The sequence below is a fragment of the Globicephala melas genome, chromosome X (assembly GCF_963455315.2).
Source record: "Globicephala melas chromosome X, mGloMel1.2, whole genome shotgun sequence".
In the NCBI taxonomy this organism is placed as follows: Eukaryota; Metazoa; Chordata; class Mammalia; order Artiodactyla; family Delphinidae; genus Globicephala; species Globicephala melas.
The window spans coordinates 26,566,168-26,584,247 of record NC_083335.1 but is presented as its reverse complement, the minus strand read 5'-3'; the positions used below and the strand labels follow the sequence as shown (position 1 = coordinate 26,584,247).

The following is an 18,080-nucleotide window of genomic DNA, read 5'->3' as shown; positions in this document are numbered from 1 at the left end:
TGCTATCTGAGGATTTGTTCAAACAAAGATTAGGTTTTATCCAGTGAAAACACTGCAGGTAGCACATTTTAAAAGACCATTCCACAACATGTACATCAGAAACTTAAAAGTGCAAGTTCCACAAGAATAAGAATTGCTGTTATTTATAAAAACTTTACAGTGCAGAGTAAGGTGTAAGTCTTAACATATAAATACTTTAAGATAACGACTTCAACTAAAGCTACCTGGTATACTCTAATCTTAAGTTAGGACCCAAGTATAGAAATATATATATTTTAAGTACTCACCTTTTGTGCTCACTGTGCCATTTTGGACAAAAGCTTGTACATGAACATCCCAATAGTGCTGGACAACATCATTCTTTCCTAAGGTTAATAAACTATTGCATCTAAAGATGTCATTCAATGGAACTCTGAATGCCACATGGTCAGAAACAATAAAAACTCCTGTAAAAGAAGATTAACAGTAGCTATTTCCAAGAAGGTAGGAGGAAAGTGATCATATAAATATACATTAGAATTTCATCTCCTTCTGTCTGCCTGCCCCACCCCATTCCTGAAGTGACAAAAGACAAGGCCTGTTCAGGAACTGACAAATTCACTGTGGCTGAAACACAAGGAGTAAGAGGAAAGACGTGATGGGGATTAGGAAGGAAAGGTAAGTTGCAGGTGGTCACACTTTGAAGCATCTTCTATGATCTAAGGACAGGTTGGGCTTTATTTTGTTAGCAATAGCAGGTCAGCTTCAGTTTTTAAAGCTGGGAATAACAAATGTATCATTTATTTTAAGGAACATAGCAAAACTGCAGAGGTTAGGCAGAGCAGAAAACTTTTAAGGAAAGTCATTTAAGAGGGAAACTAGTTAGAAGGCCAATGAGCTGGTTAAGGGGAAAGGCGAGGAGGAGTTGCCTAAACCAAGATAGTGAGGGGCAGTAAGAAGAGAGTAAAGAGGCCAAATTGAAGACACAGAGCTAAGGTAGAATCAACAGGACTTAGTGATAAAACAAAGAAGAGAGATGGAATAATCAACGATTATTTTTGTGCTACTATCCCAAAGTAAGTTATAGTAACTAAAATGAGTTTTCGAAACCTTTTCCTGGATAGGATTTAAAGACTATTCCATTTCAGGAAAATTTCAGAATATGAAAGCAATAAGTTACCACCTTTCTGTGCAGAGTTATTATAATGCCTATATGGTGAAACTTCAAAAGACTATGATCACACTTATCCACCCAAATGGCTTAGCTTCTTTTGGAGAAGCAAGGAAGGAAGGTATTCAAGGCCCTTAATATAGGCTGCCTTCTGTGCCTCTCCGTCACATAGCAAGGCAGGACTTATGCGCCTTGGCACCCCCTAACGGCCAAAGGAAAAAAAATTTTAAACCAATGAACCAGAACATTTTTCTCCAAAACTGTTTCCCACTGTTAACATCAGTGAATAGATGTATGAACTAGCTGTATGTAGATAGGCCTCAAAAACAAAACGAGTGCAAAAACAAGCTGTAGACATACTGGAGTTACACTATAAATCTATGTCATTTTTAGGGCTTCCTTGGTGGCGCAGCAGTTGAGAAACTGCCTGCCAATGCAGGGGACATGGGTTCGATCCCTGGTCCGGGAGGATCCCACATGCCGCAGGGCAACTAGGCCCGTGCGCCACAACTACTGAGCCTGCGCTCTTGAGCCTGCGAGCCACAACTACTGAAGCCCGCACGCCTAGAGCCCGAGCTCCACCACCACAATGAGAAGCCTGTGCACTGCAATGAAGAGTAGCCCCCGCTCACCACAACTAGAGAAAGCTGCACGCAGCAACAAAGACCCAATGCACCTAAAAATAAATAATAAATAAATTTATTTAAAAAAAGAAAAAAACATCATCAACAGTCTATTTAAGGAAACCATTTAAAAATCTCAAATAGTCGCAAATATTACACAGAAGCTAGCAATAAAAATTGCATCTTTCCCTGTTTAAAATAAAAGGGATGAGGGAATTCCCTGATGGTCTAGTGGTTACGACTCCATGCTTTCACTGCTGAGGGCACAGGTTCAATCCCTGGTCAGGGAACTAAGATCCCACAAGCTGCACGGCGTGGCCAAAAAAAATAAAATTAAAATAAATAAATAAATAAAGGGGGGAGAGACTGGCATTAACCTTTCAGAGTCCACAGTTTTTCCATCAAATCTGTCAAATTAAACCCCATCTGCTTTTACTGCCACCCCCCTTGGTCTGGCTACTCATTACATCATCACTTGATTCCTATAACAGCCTCTTAAACTGGAATCTCTGCCTGTAGTCTCCTCACTTCCAATTAATCCTGCAGAACATTCTTTATAAACTACTGTCTCTGCTTTTGTTACATCATTCTCCCGCTTAAAAACCTAAAATGGTTCCCCAGTGCCTACCCCATCAAGCTATAAATGCCTTTCCTTGGCTTCCAAGGCCCCCTATAATTTAGACTCACTGCACCTAGCCAACTTGATTTTCCTTCTACTACACACACAGCCTCTACTTTAATCAGGCAGCTCTCCACTTACTGCTGTGCAGACTATGCTTCCCCCTGCTGGAAATATTCTGCTCAAAATTCTCCACTTATTCAAAATCTACCATTAGGCCGAGTTTCAGCTCAGGCCCTCCTTCTCTACACCAAGCTTTCTCACTCCTTCAATGCACGCTGACCTCTGCTCCTCATCAGGACCTCTTGTCCACAGGCATCCACTGATGGGCTCAGGGACTGTGTACCATATACAGTTTACTCTGTACTTTGAGAGGGTCTAGAGCTTTCCTCACATTGTCAGAAAGATTTATGAACCCTCCATGCCCAAAACACAAACAATAACAAATTCACAAGGATCTCAATGCTTTCCAATTTATCCATGTAACTTGGGTAAACAACTTCACTTTGTCTCTCCAACTAGTTTTTAAGCTCGGTGAAAGTCAGGGGCAAATCCTAATACTAGTTCTGAAAGACAATATATGGCAGAAAGCTAAATACCAAGATACCCAATAATAAACTTTCTTTAGTTATCCTCTCAAGCGAAGATATCAGTAAAAAGAAAACTAGGATTTAATTTCCAAGTCTCAGTTAGTGATACCTCCCAAGTTTTACACGAGCTCATTCACTTCTGGATCTTTAAAGTATGATCTTTTGATATCCCATAAATCCAAATGAATCACTCATCCCCAAGTCCAGGAAACTAAAGCCCATCTACCTGTGCTTCTGGGGTCAGGATGAAATACTATCTGTGAGAAATGCTAAGCTACTACAAACACCGTGTTAATATCCCAATCTCAGTGGAGGGGGGAGAAAGGAGAGAATTATATCCCTAACAAGACTGAAATCTCTGGGGGCTTCCCTGGTGGCACAGTGGTTGAGAGTCCGCCTGCCGATGCAGGGGACACGGGTTCGTGCCCTGGTCTGGGAAGATCCCACATGCTGCGGAGCGGCTGGGCCCATGAGCCATGGCCGCTGAGCCTGTGCGTCCGCAACGGGAGAGGCCACAACAGTGAGAGGCCCGCGTAATGCAAAAAAAAAAAAAAAAAAAAGACTGAAATCTCCATTATCCATGCCTTCAAAATATTTTAACACACATTTCAGTTCTAGTAGTCACAACAACGGCCTAATTCCCAATGCCTTCCCAAGTTCATTTTGACCTAAAATTCTCTCAAAATAGCAGCAAATGTTGATTTCAGTCATCTTACATTTTTTTAAAACTTTTTTCCCTTACCTTTTTTACTTCTCAGCCAAAATCCTACCTAAATGGTAAAAAAGATTTGAAGATGAACTATTTCTGCTGGTCTCAGGTTACTAAACTTGTACACATTTAAAATAGTTGCAGCTCTATTTACAATAGCCCAGAGATGGAAACAACCTAAGTGCCCATCATCAGATGAATGGATAAAGAAGATGTGGCACATACATACAATGGAATATTACTCAGCCATAAAAAGAAACGAAATTGAGCTATTTGTAATGAGGTGGATGGACCTAGAGTCTGTCATACAGAGTGAAGTAAGTCAGAAAGAGAGAGACAAATACCGTATGCTAACACATATATATGGAATTTAAGGGAAAAAATGTCATGAAGAACCTAGGCGTAAGACAGGAATAAAGACACAGACCTACTGGAGAACGGACTTGAGGATATGGGGAGGGGGAAGGGTGAGCTGTGACAAAGCGAGAGAGAGGCATAGACATATATACACTACCAAACGTAAGGTAGATAGCTAGTGGGAAGCAGCCGCATAGCACAGGAAGATCAGCTCGGATGCTTTGTGACTGCCTGGAGGGGTGGGATAGGGAGGGTGGGAGGGAGGGAGACGCCAGAGGGAAGAGATATGGGAACATATGTACATGTATAACCGATTCACTTTGTTATAAAGCAGAAACTAACACACCATTGTAAAGCAATTATACCCCAATAAAGATGTTAAAAAGAAAAAAATAAAAAATAAAATAAAATAAAATAGTTATTAGTAAAGGATTTTCTCATTCATTCAACATTTGTTGAATGCCCACTATTGAATGAAATAAATAATAGTAGTTAAGTGCATGGACTCTGTAAGCTCAACACACTTTGGTTCAAACACCAGCTCATGCACTTACTAGCTTGTGTGACCTTTGGGAAAGACATCTAATCTCATCAAGCCTCATTCCCTTTACCTGTAAAATTGAGATAACATCTACTTCCCAGGGTTGCTGTTAAAGATTAAGTGAGATGCTGCTGGCAACACACTTAGGATACTATTGATACATGGTACATAGTAAAGCACCAAGCAATGACAGCAAATATCCTTACTGTGTCCAACACTATGCCATGCAAGGGAATACAAAGACATGATGTTTCCATTACAAACAGGAGGACAGACTTGCATAAGGATGGCTTTTAAATTATTTACATTTCTTTTTATTATTAATCAAGAGCAAGAGAACACAACACAATCCAATTCTTAAGGTTACCTTTTTCTTTCGCATCAGGAAATGTTGTGTTATCATTCGTGTTGTAGGAAAATGAGATACTGTCGATTGAATAAAAAGACTTCTCCTCTGTAAAATTCACAATCCAGGAAAAACCAGATCCAAACTGCACTGCGATTTTGGGACCATTCTGGTCATCCCCACAAGAGCTTCCATTGTACGTTGCAGGACCAAGGTCTGAAATGGTTACAGTTTTCTAAAAGAAAAAAAAAATCTGGGAGTTAGGCCCAAACAGGCAGCAATGAGCACAAGCATTTCCAAGTGGGGTGCCACTGCAGTTGACTTCACACACCCCGTGGCCAGCCTGGCCCGTCTGTGCTGACCAGTCTCATATTCTTCAGCTACACACCAGTCCCTCTGGACAAATCCATGCAAGTCTAAAAGGAAAAGGAAAACCGACCTGAACCTCTGTTATTAAGTTGATTTTTTTAAAAAAATCAGATTGTAAGCAGGCAGGACCTTAACCAAAAGAAATAAGAAGGCAAAAAGGATTGAGAAGATACCCCACCCCCCCAAAGGAGACTTTAATAGCAAGCTATTAAAAAAAGGACAAGCTTTGATGTTAGTACATGTTACAAACACGATAGAAGTAGTTAGACCATACAGAAACACCATACAGTCTTCAGATTATTTGCCCTTAACCAACTCCAAAAAACCTCTGAAGAACTGATGAATTAAAATATTCATTCCTAAATAAATAAATAAAATAAAAAATATTCATTCCAACACTAAATAGAATACCTTCAAGTGTACATGCTAAAATAGCTCCACAGAATTTACACGTTAAGTCAGTTAACATATGAAATCTTATTTGTATAAATGAATACAAAGGCTAAAAAAAGAGAAGTAAATTCCTACTATAAAACTCAAAAGACAAATAAAAATACTTACATTATGTTTGTCTGTGGTCTCATAGCGTATTGTGAAATTCATCTGCCATTTTGCATAAAGGCAAGTGGCGTTTTCTGAATCTGTCAAATTAAGTTCCAATGCATAAGACGAGACAGCTCCTAGATTAAAAAGAGTAAGATTTTTAAATTGGACTACAAAAACATACATAAAATAAAAACAAGCTCTATCCAGCACTGAAGTTCAACCAGCTCTAAAATGAAACAAAGTATTTTTAATATATATGGTAACTTGGTGATTATCTTTTTATCGAAATCCTGTTGATAAAGTTAGCAATACCCCTTCCCCAAAAAGTTTACTCAACATAGGATGCTCAGGTAATGGCACAGACTGGTGACGTTTGCCTTTTACCTCCTAATAATCGTTTCCACACTCTGTGCTTTGCTAGTTTTGTTTTGGGCAATTATAGTTTACTTGTTAGGACTTTTGGTTTTTAAGGTAAATGAGGTGAAGGGGAAGCGTGGGAGGGGTGTTAAACTCCTGCTTTTCTCAAATCAGCTGGTGGAACTTTCTCTACATAAATAATGATAGATCTGATTTCTGTGGTCTTGCTGCTTTAAATCCTGTCACAAGCTATGTGACCTATGACACTTAGAAGTCTTGGCAAACTATTTTATTCCAACGTGAAAAAATGATGATGTGGGCCAGGGCTAAGCGTGTGTACCATATGACCAAAGGAACAGTACTGCAAAGGTTGTTAGATCCATAAGCAAAAGGTTAATTTTTATAAATGCAGCATTCATCATTTTTGTTTCATAATAAAATCCAATTGATTAGAAAGCCTAATTAATCTTTTGACATGGGACTTCCCTGGTGGCGCAGTGGTTCAGAAATCCACCTGCCAATGCAGGGGACATGGGTTTGAGCCCTGGTCCAGGAAGATCCCACATGCCACGGAGCAACTATGCCTGTGCGCCACAACTACTGAGCCTGCGCTCTAGAGCCGGCAAACCACAACTACTGAGCCCGTGCTCCGCAACAAGAGAAGCCACCGCAATAAGAAGCCCATGCACCACAAGGAAGAGTAGCCCCCTCTCGCCGCAACTAGAGAAAGCCCGCGCGCAGCAATGAAGACTCAACACAGCCAAAACTAATAAGTAAATAAATTAATTGATTAATTAAAAAAAAATCTTTTGACACGGACTTAAAGTCCCTTCCTACATTCTCAACCTGCTACCTCTCTTTTAGCAGAGAAACCTTTCAGGGACAAAAGAGCCTTGGGACTTTTCAGCTAACTTGACTCTGATCTTCTACACTAGGTTAAACATGGAGACATTACCTATTGCACTGAAGAGCCCAAGGACTCAAAATACGATACGCCAGCACACTTACCAGCAGCAGAAATGATGGGCCATCATCTAAGGATTTTCTTCACTGTCTCACACATATACCCAAGGGGTGAGCTGTTTCCTGTTAAGATAGCTGCATAGCCTTGAATGATACCTGAGCACACCAGCGTCACCTACAAGTGGGGACATGCTATAGACTACAGAGAATAAAGTCCTAAGAGGAATACCAAGAAGGCATGCCTCAGCAACAGCTTTCAAGCTGTACACAGAGCTCCCGTCATGCTCTGCATGCTCTGGAGACCGGGCTGCCTCACCAAGCCTGAATCTGATATGCTAAAGCTTGTGGTTGCTGACAATGCCTAAATGTATTGGCTAAGGTCCCAATAAGACCTTGTGAGGCCCAAGTAGGTTTTACAGGCTTTCTTTTCTCAGAACAATCTGGAATGGAGCTGGCATCACTGATCCAAGGCTACCCTGCAGTGGTGTTGAGAACTGCAGCTTAGAATTCTTCTAATCACCTGGAGGCCTGCTTTCCATACACAATCTCTCTTGGTCTTGTTTAAAGTCCCTCGTTTTAACATATTCTCCTTGTGAATATTCAAAGCATTCAAAACTATCAGAAACAACCAAGAAAAGCCTGGCACGTATTAATCATTTTCTTTCCAAAGATATTAGAGTAACAAACAAAACAGTGTAAAACAATGATTAGTATCAACGTGTGCTGGGGTGGAGAACTCCACGCTATGGAGCAGAAGGCACAGGTTGTGGTTCACATTTGCCACTACATTAATATCAAAACAGCCTATCTGCCAACCCATAAATGAGAACTGAGAAATGCTCTGAGGGTCCAAAACATTCTGTTCTCATGCCTTCATAGTCCTTGTCGCTGTGAGAGCTATGCCTTCACAGGGCTTCCTTGGCATCCCAGTCTACATCTCCAGCTGCACAGGAGCCACTTTTACTCAATGCCTATCACCTCAAACTCAACAATTCCACAATGAAAATCTACTCTTCGACTTCCTCCAATCGGAGCCCCCCTTCTCAGCCTCACTGGCTTGAAAGGAAAGGCAGGACCTTGTCCCGACACTCAGGCTCAAAAGGTTTTGGGAATTAGCTTCTACTTCATTCTCTTTGTTAAGTCCTATTGATTTTTTTCCCTTCAAATCCCCTCTGAAATCCAATCCCTTGCCTTTTATTTCTTTTTTTTTTTTTTTTTTTGCGGTACGCGGGCCTCTCACTGCTGTGGTCTCTCCTGTTGCGGAGCACAGGCCCCGGACGCGCAGGCTCAGCGGCCATGGCTCATGGGCCCAGCCGCTCCGCGGCATGTGGGATCTTCCCAGACCGGGGCACGAACCCGTGTCCCCTGCATCAGCAGGCGGACTCTCAACCACTGCGCCACCAGGGAAGGCCCCTTGCCTTTTATTTCTATTCCAACTCCACCACCACACCCCTAACTTACTATAGATACCTCCTAGCTACCCCTAGAACTGCTGTCAGATTAATGGTCCTTAAATACCTCTTCCTGGGGCTTCCCTGGTGGCGCAGTGGTTAAGAATCCGCCTGCCAATGCAGGGGACAGGGGTTCGAGCCCTAGTCCGGGAAGATCCCACATGCCACGAAGCAACTAAGCCCATGCGCCACAACTACTGAGCCTGTGCTCTAGAGCCCACGAGCCACAACTACTGAGATCTGCGTGCCTGGAGCCTGTGCTCCACAACAAGAGAGGCCACTGCAATGAGAAGCCTGAGCATCGCAACGAACCGCAACTAGAGAAAGCCTGCGCATAGCAACCTAAGACCCAACATAGCCAAAAATAAATAAAATAAAAACTTCTTTTTAAATTAAATACCTCTTCTCTCAGGATACTTTCTTGATCAAAACCTTTTACTGGCTCCAAAATTCCCACATTAAATTTAAATTCCTCTGCCTGACTTTCAAAGTAATCTTTAATCTTGTCCCAACCTATTCGTTCAACTTCTCTCAAGCCATGTTCCCAGAACACACCCTTTAATTTGCCTGAACTTGTTCCACTGGTCCCATTCGCCATGCTCTAGTCAACCTCCCAGGCTTCTACTGCTCCTAACATTTTAAATCTACTTGTTCACCTCAGGAGGGATTTCACTCTTTCTCGCGGTCCCAAAATCTGAAACACCCGCCACCCTGCCTTTTTGTTACAATTTCTGGCAAATATCCCCACCCACTACAACAGCTGAAAATGTTAGATACTTGCTTTCCCAGCCTCCCTTGTGGTAAGGATGGCACTTACTTATACTAGGCTCCACCCAGCAAAGGCATCCACCCCAGATTCTGAATAAGAGGGCGGTGAAATGCAGCCAAGAAGGGAACTATCACACTCAGATGGAAGTAGCTACAGCAGGATCAGGGTCCCAGGCAACAAGGCCAGAACAGCTAATGGCAGTGGCCACCAGTGCAAGCTGCAGGTTAATGCTTGGTGATGGCAGTGCAGTTCAGTGGCATGTGTTAGGGTACTGAACTAGGCTTTGGGGTATATAGTCAAGAGCTCCAGTAATTCTGAGTTACCTAATGAACATTTTTTTATAAAGTAAAAATTTACTGATGTGTTACATACAGAAAAGTACACAGCATACATTCGGAAGGGATTTAAAGTGCACAAAGTATACAGCTCAAAGAATTTTCACAAACTGAACCCGCCTGTGTCAGGAAACATTGTGTCAGGAACATTCCAAGTACTCCTCAAAGTCCCCCGGTTCCCCCTTCCAGTTACGATTTCCCTCCCAAGGGCAGCTGCCATCCTGTCTTCTAACAGTATAGTTTACTTTTACAACTTGGTGTAAATGAAATCATTCACTATGCTCTCTTTTGTATCTGGCTTCTTTCACTCAATATTATGTCTGTGAGATTCACCCATGCTGTTGTGTGTAACTGCAGTTTGTCATTTCTCTCTGTGTATAGCCTTCTTTCACTACTTGTCTATGCTACTGCTGATGGGCATTTGGATAGTTTCCAGTTTGGTTCTATTACAAATGGACACATCGGTGAACACAGGTGAACACAGGTGTATGTGTGTCTATTGGGTATGTGTCTAGGAATGAAATTGCAGGGTCAGAGGGTTTGCACATGTCCCAATATCTTTTTAATAAATTCCTTTTCTGCTTAAAAAAAAAACAGTGAGATTTTATTTGTTTCTTACAATTAAGAACCCAAACTGATATGCTGTCCACTTTTCAGCAGCCATTTTCTCCATAAAGATTTCCTTGACTACAAAAGCCCTCAAGGAGCAGTCATAGTGCATAGCCCCACACCTGAGTGTATTTTACACTATCATGAATTATTCATTTATTTTATGCCTGTAAATCCTGTCTCCCCTACAGTCATAAGCTCCAGAACAACAGTTTTCAACTGTTACTTCGCAACAAACTGATGTGCCATGGTAAGTTATAGTATACAGCAAGTAATTTGTTAACTAATAAAAAAGTAACAAAGTCCATGAATGAATGATATACATGGATAGATTCAAGATTCCCTTTTCATAAGGTCTCTGCCACTCATTTGAATTTCAATATGCTCCCTTAAACAGATGATCTTATCTATGCCACAGCCCCCAGGCGTGTGTCTTTTATATGAATGTCATCCATCACAAGTGTCATGGTGGGGGAGACCATGTTTATTACTTCCCTCTATCTCCTATCATTCCTAGCAGTGCAGAATACGTATTAGATTCTCAATAAATACTGATTGATTAGATCAAGGTGAAAATACCATGCAATAACGACCCAGAACACAGCTTAATCTAATTACAGGAAGAGCCTTTAGCTCTTCCAAATCATGAACCCAACCTATCAGGCTTCTGGGTACTCCCTCAACCCCCATGTCCATTTTTCGCAATAAATTTTGACATGGATTTCAAGCTAGGAATAATCCTTTTCCCAGAAGTTAAGTTTATAGTTGAAACATTTACACTTTGGTAAAAACATCTTCAGCAAGCCATTTCCATCCTTATTGAAGTGTTTGAGTTTCGAATAGCCAAACCATTTTTGTCTAAAAGGCTTTGACATTAAAAAACCACAGCTGAATATATCCTAGAGTGTGTAATTATAGAGCTGACAGTTTATTCTCCAAAGAGAAGAAAAAGGCAAAATCAACTTTCTCAAATTCAAATATCCTCTTAATCTTGTTTCCAAAGAGATCATTTATAGGTTCTTTTAGAACTCAGAACAAACTCTGTTCTCCAAGCATGGCACACTGCAAAAAGTGGCTAGGTTTTTATAAGTCTATTTGACCCAAAGTGTAGTTGAAAAACATACATTTGTAAACAATATGGGGGTGGGGTGGGAACATAACACTAGTGGTAAAACAAAACCAATAAAAAACAACGATCTAAGAGGCAATATAATGGGACGATTAGGAGTCCCATCACTGGCATTGAAGAGCTAGAATTCAAATCAGGCAGTCCAATTTACTAGCTGTGAGACTCTGGGCAAGTTAACCTTGCTAAGAATTGTAGTGTGTACTTCACTTCTCCAATACATTCTTCGAAAGCATGAAAGCCCTTCAGAGCTAAGAGAACTTTGCCAAGCAAGTTAGAGATTCCAGCTTAAAAGTTTCCCTTCTAGGGGCTTCCCTGGTGGCGCAGTGGTTGAGAGTCCGCCTGCCGATGCAGGGGACACGGGTTCGTGCCCCGGTCCGGGAGGATCCCACATGCCGCGGAGCGGCTGGGCCCGTGAGCCACGGACGCTGGGCCTGCGCGTCTGGAGCCTGTGCTCCACGATGGGAGATGCCACAGCAGGGAGAGGCCCGCGTACCGCAAAAAAAAAAAAAAAAAAAAGTTTCCCTTCTAGTAAACACAGCACCTAAAGGGATCCTTCCCTAATTTTAGGTATGTCTACTTTCATCATACTTAGTTATGGACTCTTGTCCTCAAACTCATCAATTCAGAATGAGGTTGAGCAAAGGGTCTTAAAAACAAAACAAGCCAAAAAAAAAAAAATCAGGACATAGGCAACAATATCTATTTACTCTTTCTTTTCAACTCATAGGTCTGTTAAGTCAAATTGACTGTTCCTCAATTCCTAATATAAGTACGATTACCGTTTCGGTTTCTGATACTCTGGATTTCTGGTAAATCTCTTAAAAACTAAAAGTAATAATAGATTTTAAGCTATGAAATAATTTTTTTAAGGTCAGAGAGTGGGTAAGGAAATAAGACTCAACACCATTCAACTAATGGAAAGGGCTTATTGCTGAGTGCTGTTTGGCAGACCTCCAGAATTCTTTTGCAATGCACAGCAGGATACCAACAAGTACTTATAAAGTACACTTTTGGATCTGATGGGATCTCTGATCATTTTAATCTGAAATTATGATTGGAATGCTTTTGTCACTACAGGAGGAAGAGCAGTCTTCCTGCACCATGGAGCACTGAAGTCAGATGTGAATATCTATAAATCCTATCAGATGTGATAACCAAGGACTAATGGATGAATAATAAGCCTGTCCTTTCAAGTATCTTTATTAAAGCTAGAATAATTTCAGCAGAATCTTGAAATCAAAGTTATCAGTGGTAAGGCTACAGAAAAATCTCAGTGCTTACTTTCTTGCTTTTTGATCACCTCCAAAAGATAGAGATTGGTTCTTTGTGGAAACCTTATTCTCCTTTTCACCTAGGACTTCCTAGCTCCCCAGGTGAACCTCCACTACTATGTAGGTGTATGTGAAGGGGTACAGGTAAGATACTAGCATTATTGTATGGGATTATAGTTTAATAAGTTGCTATCTGTACTGCTTAGCACTGATCTCGAAGTTCTCCAACGGAAAACACACTCAAAATATCTTGCAAGACCTAATTTAAGGTTCACAGAAGAAAAAGGAGACTGAGTTGGTCTAGTTCACCGTCATATCCCCAGTGCCCACCAATGAAGACCCTCAACAAAAATTTACTGAGAGGTAACCATGTGCCACCTGGCCCTGTGCTAGGGAGGCAATGGGAAGTAACAGTACAGAAGACAGTCTCCACTCTCAGAGACTAAGACCACAGGGGAGACTTGACTATTACTGGGGGAAAAAAAGAGTGGAAAATAGGCTAGCCTAATAACCTAAGAGTTTGGGAAAGACAAGATTTACTCCTACTCCTCCAAATAAGTCACCTGGCTGGCCTCCTTCCAACACTCAGGTCTCTGCTCAAATGTCAGCCAACAGTGAAGGCCTTCTGACCACAAAATGTCAAGGAGGGTCAACCCCACCACCCACTCCCTATCGTCTGCTCTTCTTCCTCATTACCTGCCTCATTTTCTTCACAGTGCTTATCACTGAAATTCTATTATTTACCTGTTGGGCTGTCTTCCCCCACTAAAATGTAAGCTCCGTGAGAGCAGGAACCTGATCTGTCTTCTCCACTGCTCTATCTATCCCTTTCACCTAGTGGCTGGTACACAAAAGTCATTCCTTAAACAACTGTGGAAAGGAGGGACTCCTACCAGTGAAGTACACACTCAGGACACTTATATCAGGTTTTTTTCCCACCCAGAAAAGCCTCAACCCTATAAAAACCAGACGTCAGACTAGTTACAGCAATCAATAACCACAGAAATCTGAAATCTATGTCACAAAGGGAACATAAGCAGTGATGCTACGAAAAGTTTTTCACCACTACTCTCTTTGTAATGCCTCTATACAGCTTTTCTTCATAAAGGTCTCTAGTCAGTTATAATTCATTCAAATAAATACCAGCATAACTTAATCTCTGTGAAAAAGACAAATACATAGGCTCTGAGAATTCTTTTCTATATTTACTCTAGAGCAACTATTTTTAAAAGCTACCTGCTGCAGCTGGGATAGTGTTATAAAGTTACAAAGTGAAAACGGCCCAGCTGGAAGCGAATGAGACCATAAATTCAGGAACAGATCCTCCTTCGTTGGTACCCTCTGCAGTAGTCAGGAACAGCATGAAATTCATAGCAGGTACTTTACAAATATTTCTTGACTTTTCAAAAAACTATTCTTGGTATCCATTTTGATATATAAAAGTAACATGCAAAACCCACCATGCAACTGAAGAATTGCTAAATTCTTAAGGAAAAAAAGAACACATGGAAGGAGTTTGAGCTCCACACTGAACCAATAGCTGGCAGCACAAGCAACTGTAGAGAAAAGGGAGTTTCCATTTCATCCCGGTACCTCTGAAAAATCTGACCTACCTACATTATTAACTTTTACTTCTCCAAACCCTGTTCTGAACTTGAAAGTGGAGGGAATCAATCTTGGAAATCTTCCAAGAGAATGAATCTAGTTAGTCCCAATCAATAAATGGCAAACTATCAGATGAGCTGATGGGTTCTTTTATGTGCTTCTTTTTGCCTGTTTATTTTCTGCAATGAGCAAGCACTGCTTTTGTAAAAACAAAACAAAAAAAAGCTTTCATTAAAAAAAATTTAATGACATGAAAGTCAACAAGACAATGATTATTTTTTTTCACTTTCTCTAAACAATAACAGTGTTGTTTGTGCAGATCCAATTGGCAGTGAACTACTGATTACCAGATGCCTTGGTCAGATGTGTTCTAGTCAGTGATAAGGTGCTTTTCGTTGTAAACAATCCTCTCTTAGGGTCGCTTGGCCCTCACTGAGTACTTCACAGGGGAGTTAAGGCTTCGAACTGTGTTTGAGCAAAGCCTCTGTGGCCCACTTTCAAGAAGGGCTACAGAAGAGTTTCCTGCGCTGTGTGCACAGCTGGACTCTCTTTTGGCATCAGGACCCTTTACTCTATCCACTGAAGACCTCAAAGAGCTTTGGTTTATGTGAGTTACATCTATTGGTATTTGCTGTACTAGAAATTAAAACTAATAAGTGAATAAAACACATCAGACCCATGAGAGTGGTGATGTCATCACACATTCATTCTATAGCCTCTGGAAAACTCCACTGTACTGATGAGAGGATGAAAGTGAAAAAGACAAATGTCTTAATATTATTCTAGAAATAGTTTTGATCTGACAGAACCCCCTCCCCCGGAAAGATCCTTGAGAATCACTAGATTAGATCATCAAGACCCCTTCCAACGCCATGGATCTGGAGCAAGATTTCTCATCTTTTGGCACTACTGACGTTTTGAGGTGGATAATACTTTGTCGGGGGTGGGGGAGTGCTGTCCTGTGCATTGTGGGATGTTTAGAAGCACCCCTGGCCTCTTCCCACTAGATGCCAAAAGCAATCCCCAATTGTGACAACCAAAAATGTCTCCAGATATTGCCAAATGTCCCCTGGTTGAGAATCCACCATTCCAGGGTGTTGATTTTATTCTACTGAAATGTGAATTACAAAATGTGCACCTCTCACTGCCTTCTCAAGCCCCTAATATATCTACTTCCTCTCTACTCCCATCTGGATCTATTCCTTCTGATCTTTTATTAGGTCACAAACAGCAAGAGTCAGTGGTAGCAACAAGCACAGGATTTATCAGTTCAGGAAGAGATATTCTGGTCAAAGTTCACCTTTCAGGCATTAAAAGGCCTCAGGGACCCAATGCTTGGGGGTGGGGTGCATCATAGCACCATCAGCCAACATTCAGCCAGTCATTCTTAGGACCTGGTAACAACCCAATCCTTAGGAAATTACCTACCCTCCTCCTCCTCCGAAAACGAGGTAATAGGCCAGTTGTGTGAGAGGGAAGAAGAAATGGAGCTTCTGAAGGCAAAGAGGCAGTATACAAGACTCAGATATAGCATCCCTCTAAAACCTCAACATCTGGGGACATTTTTGTCAGGGTCTAGCTGGGAGGAAGTAACAAAACTGGTAAAAAAGGAAGAAGAAAAAAAACCCCACGATGTCTTCAGCACCTCCAAGTCAGATATTCACTCCCCACCAAAGTTCCTACTCATCCCTTTTAGTCTCCAGAGGTTGGGTCCAAGTTTTCTCCCCTGGAAACTGCCCCAGCCACCTTAGATCCCTTCCCCATCAAAACCCCAAGTACCAAACTCCAATCCATCATCATTCTTCACCTCTTTAATCACCCTTCCTCCACAGCGTCAAATTCCTACCCCCCACCACCCAAGCCTCTCACTGCCTCTCAGAATCTACTCGTATCTGTTCCCCCCACTTACCCCAAGCTTTTCTCCACGCAGGCAGTCTCTTCCCTCAGTTTTCTCTCCCGCCCCACAGTTTTCCACCATCTTCAAAACTCTTGCCTGATACTAGGACCAAGATTCTAAATGTCTATGACACCCAGAATCTGCACGTACCGCCCTCCTATGCTCATCACTCCTTAGTATCTCCCCCAAGTTACTCTTTCTAACCCGAGGTGCTCCACTCCTCTCTCTTCCCTACCTACTCCCTCGGCGTCCACCCCCCCCCTTACTTGCCCCGTTATGGGCCCTTCTCCCCTGCCATCCCTCGGTCGGGCCTTCTCTAGGTCATCGCTCGTCACCTCAGGCCAAGCGCCGAGGCCCAGTGTCAGTCGTTCAGCTTCTCAACCCCCTCTCCCCGGACCAGTCTTTCAGGTTGTGGCCTCTGAACTGGGCGCCCCGGGCCCAGGCTCAGGGACTAAGCAGGAGGGCCCGACAACTCACCCAGGACGAGGCAGAGCAGAAGGAGCCCGGATCCCGGAACCGGGGCGAGGCGGAAGCACACCATGATCCCGCAGGGCAGGCTGCTGCGGCGAGAAGTGCAGCGACAGCAGAGAAAAGCCTCGCGGAACCGGGTCAAGAGCGCCGCTGACCACCGACCACAACGCTGCAAAACCCAGGACTCGGCGCTTCAGCACCGGTCATAAGACCAGGGGCGGGACTCTTTCTTGCCTTCAGCCAGTCACCGCGCTTGAAGGCGGCCAGAGGGGTGGTGATGCATGGCCCGGTGGGCGGGGTGACCACGCCCTGGCTTTTTGGTTCACACTCATTCTTGCGCTCCTAGGAGATGGGTGCGGACGGCCGTTTCTAAGGCTAAAGAGAAACGAACTTTTTTGGGGGGGCAGGGGGGCTAGATGGCAGAGATTATTTCAGTTCCGACTCCTTGAGGAAGGAGAGAATACTTTTGCTGGAGTAAAAATGGTTGCTAGGCATCGCAAAGGAATACCTACAAAAATAATACATGATTATTCTCCAAACACTGATGCCCATGCAGTTCATGTCATTAAAAGGACAAGGGAGCTAGAGGGTGATACAGAGTCACTGAACGCCAGAGCAGGGCTTGGCCTTGAAGTTCACCTAGTTACAACACCCTGTTTTTCAGATGGGGAAACTGAACTCAGAAAGAGGAAGAGTCTTATTTAAATATAGAAAGAAAGAAAATGAGAAAGAAAGAAATAAAATAGGACAAAGGGAAAAAAACAAAGATCATCCATGTTCCTACTACACAGAAAGACACTGTTATCTATCTATTTGTCCATCCTTCAGGTTGTTTTTCCTCTGCCTATACACATGTAAATATTCTTTAATTAGAATTCATACTAAACATACTACTTGGTATAGTTGACAGTTGGACGGATGAAACCTGAAATATTCAACAAACGAAAGCATTCAAAAACTATAAAAATCTCAAGTTGGGATAAAGCACTGATTCTCAAATATTAGTTTCCAAAAGAATTATATGAGGATTTTTAATAACATATTAACTCCTCAACCTCATTCCCCAGAGATTCTGAAACAGTAGATCTTTGGCAGTCCTAGGAATCTGTTTTTATTTTTTTAACAGGAACCCCAAGTAATTCTGATTCCTATGGTCCCCAGACTACATTTTGAGCAACACCAAAATAGAGCTTCAAAATCACCTAGTCCAGGAGATCTTAATCTGGTTCCAATGGATGAACTTGGGGTCGGGGGGTGTCTGTGAATCCCCAAAAATTACATGCAAGGTTTCTGTATGTGTATTTTTCTGGGGAAGTTTATAACTTTTACTGATTCTTAAGTGGGACCTGTGACTCCTCACCCTAACACCCGCC

The 18,080-nt window shown here is 42.2% G+C and overlaps 1 protein-coding gene across 3 annotated transcripts in view; it reads right to left on the bottom strand.

Annotated features, from left to right (window-relative positions):
• Positions 1-16,920, bottom strand: part of LAMP2 (lysosomal associated membrane protein 2) — a 36,019-nt gene extending 19,099 nt beyond the window's left edge. For 2 of the 3 annotated variants that reach the window (XM_060291965.2, XM_060291966.1), the window contains exons 1-4: positions 16,714-16,919; positions 5,866-5,984; positions 4,957-5,170; positions 288-446 (exon numbers count right to left, since the gene is read on the bottom strand). In XM_060291965.2, coding sequence (XP_060147948.1) covers positions 288-446; positions 4,957-5,170; positions 5,866-5,984; positions 16,714-16,777 — 556 coding nt within the window. In that variant the 5' untranslated portion in view covers positions 16,778-16,919. Of the gene's footprint in view, positions 1-287; positions 447-4,956; positions 5,171-5,865; positions 5,985-16,713 lie in introns of all 3 variants that reach the window. The other variant, XM_030844907.2, reaches the window with a different exon arrangement.
• Between the last annotated feature and the right edge of the window lie 1,160 nt (positions 16,921-18,080).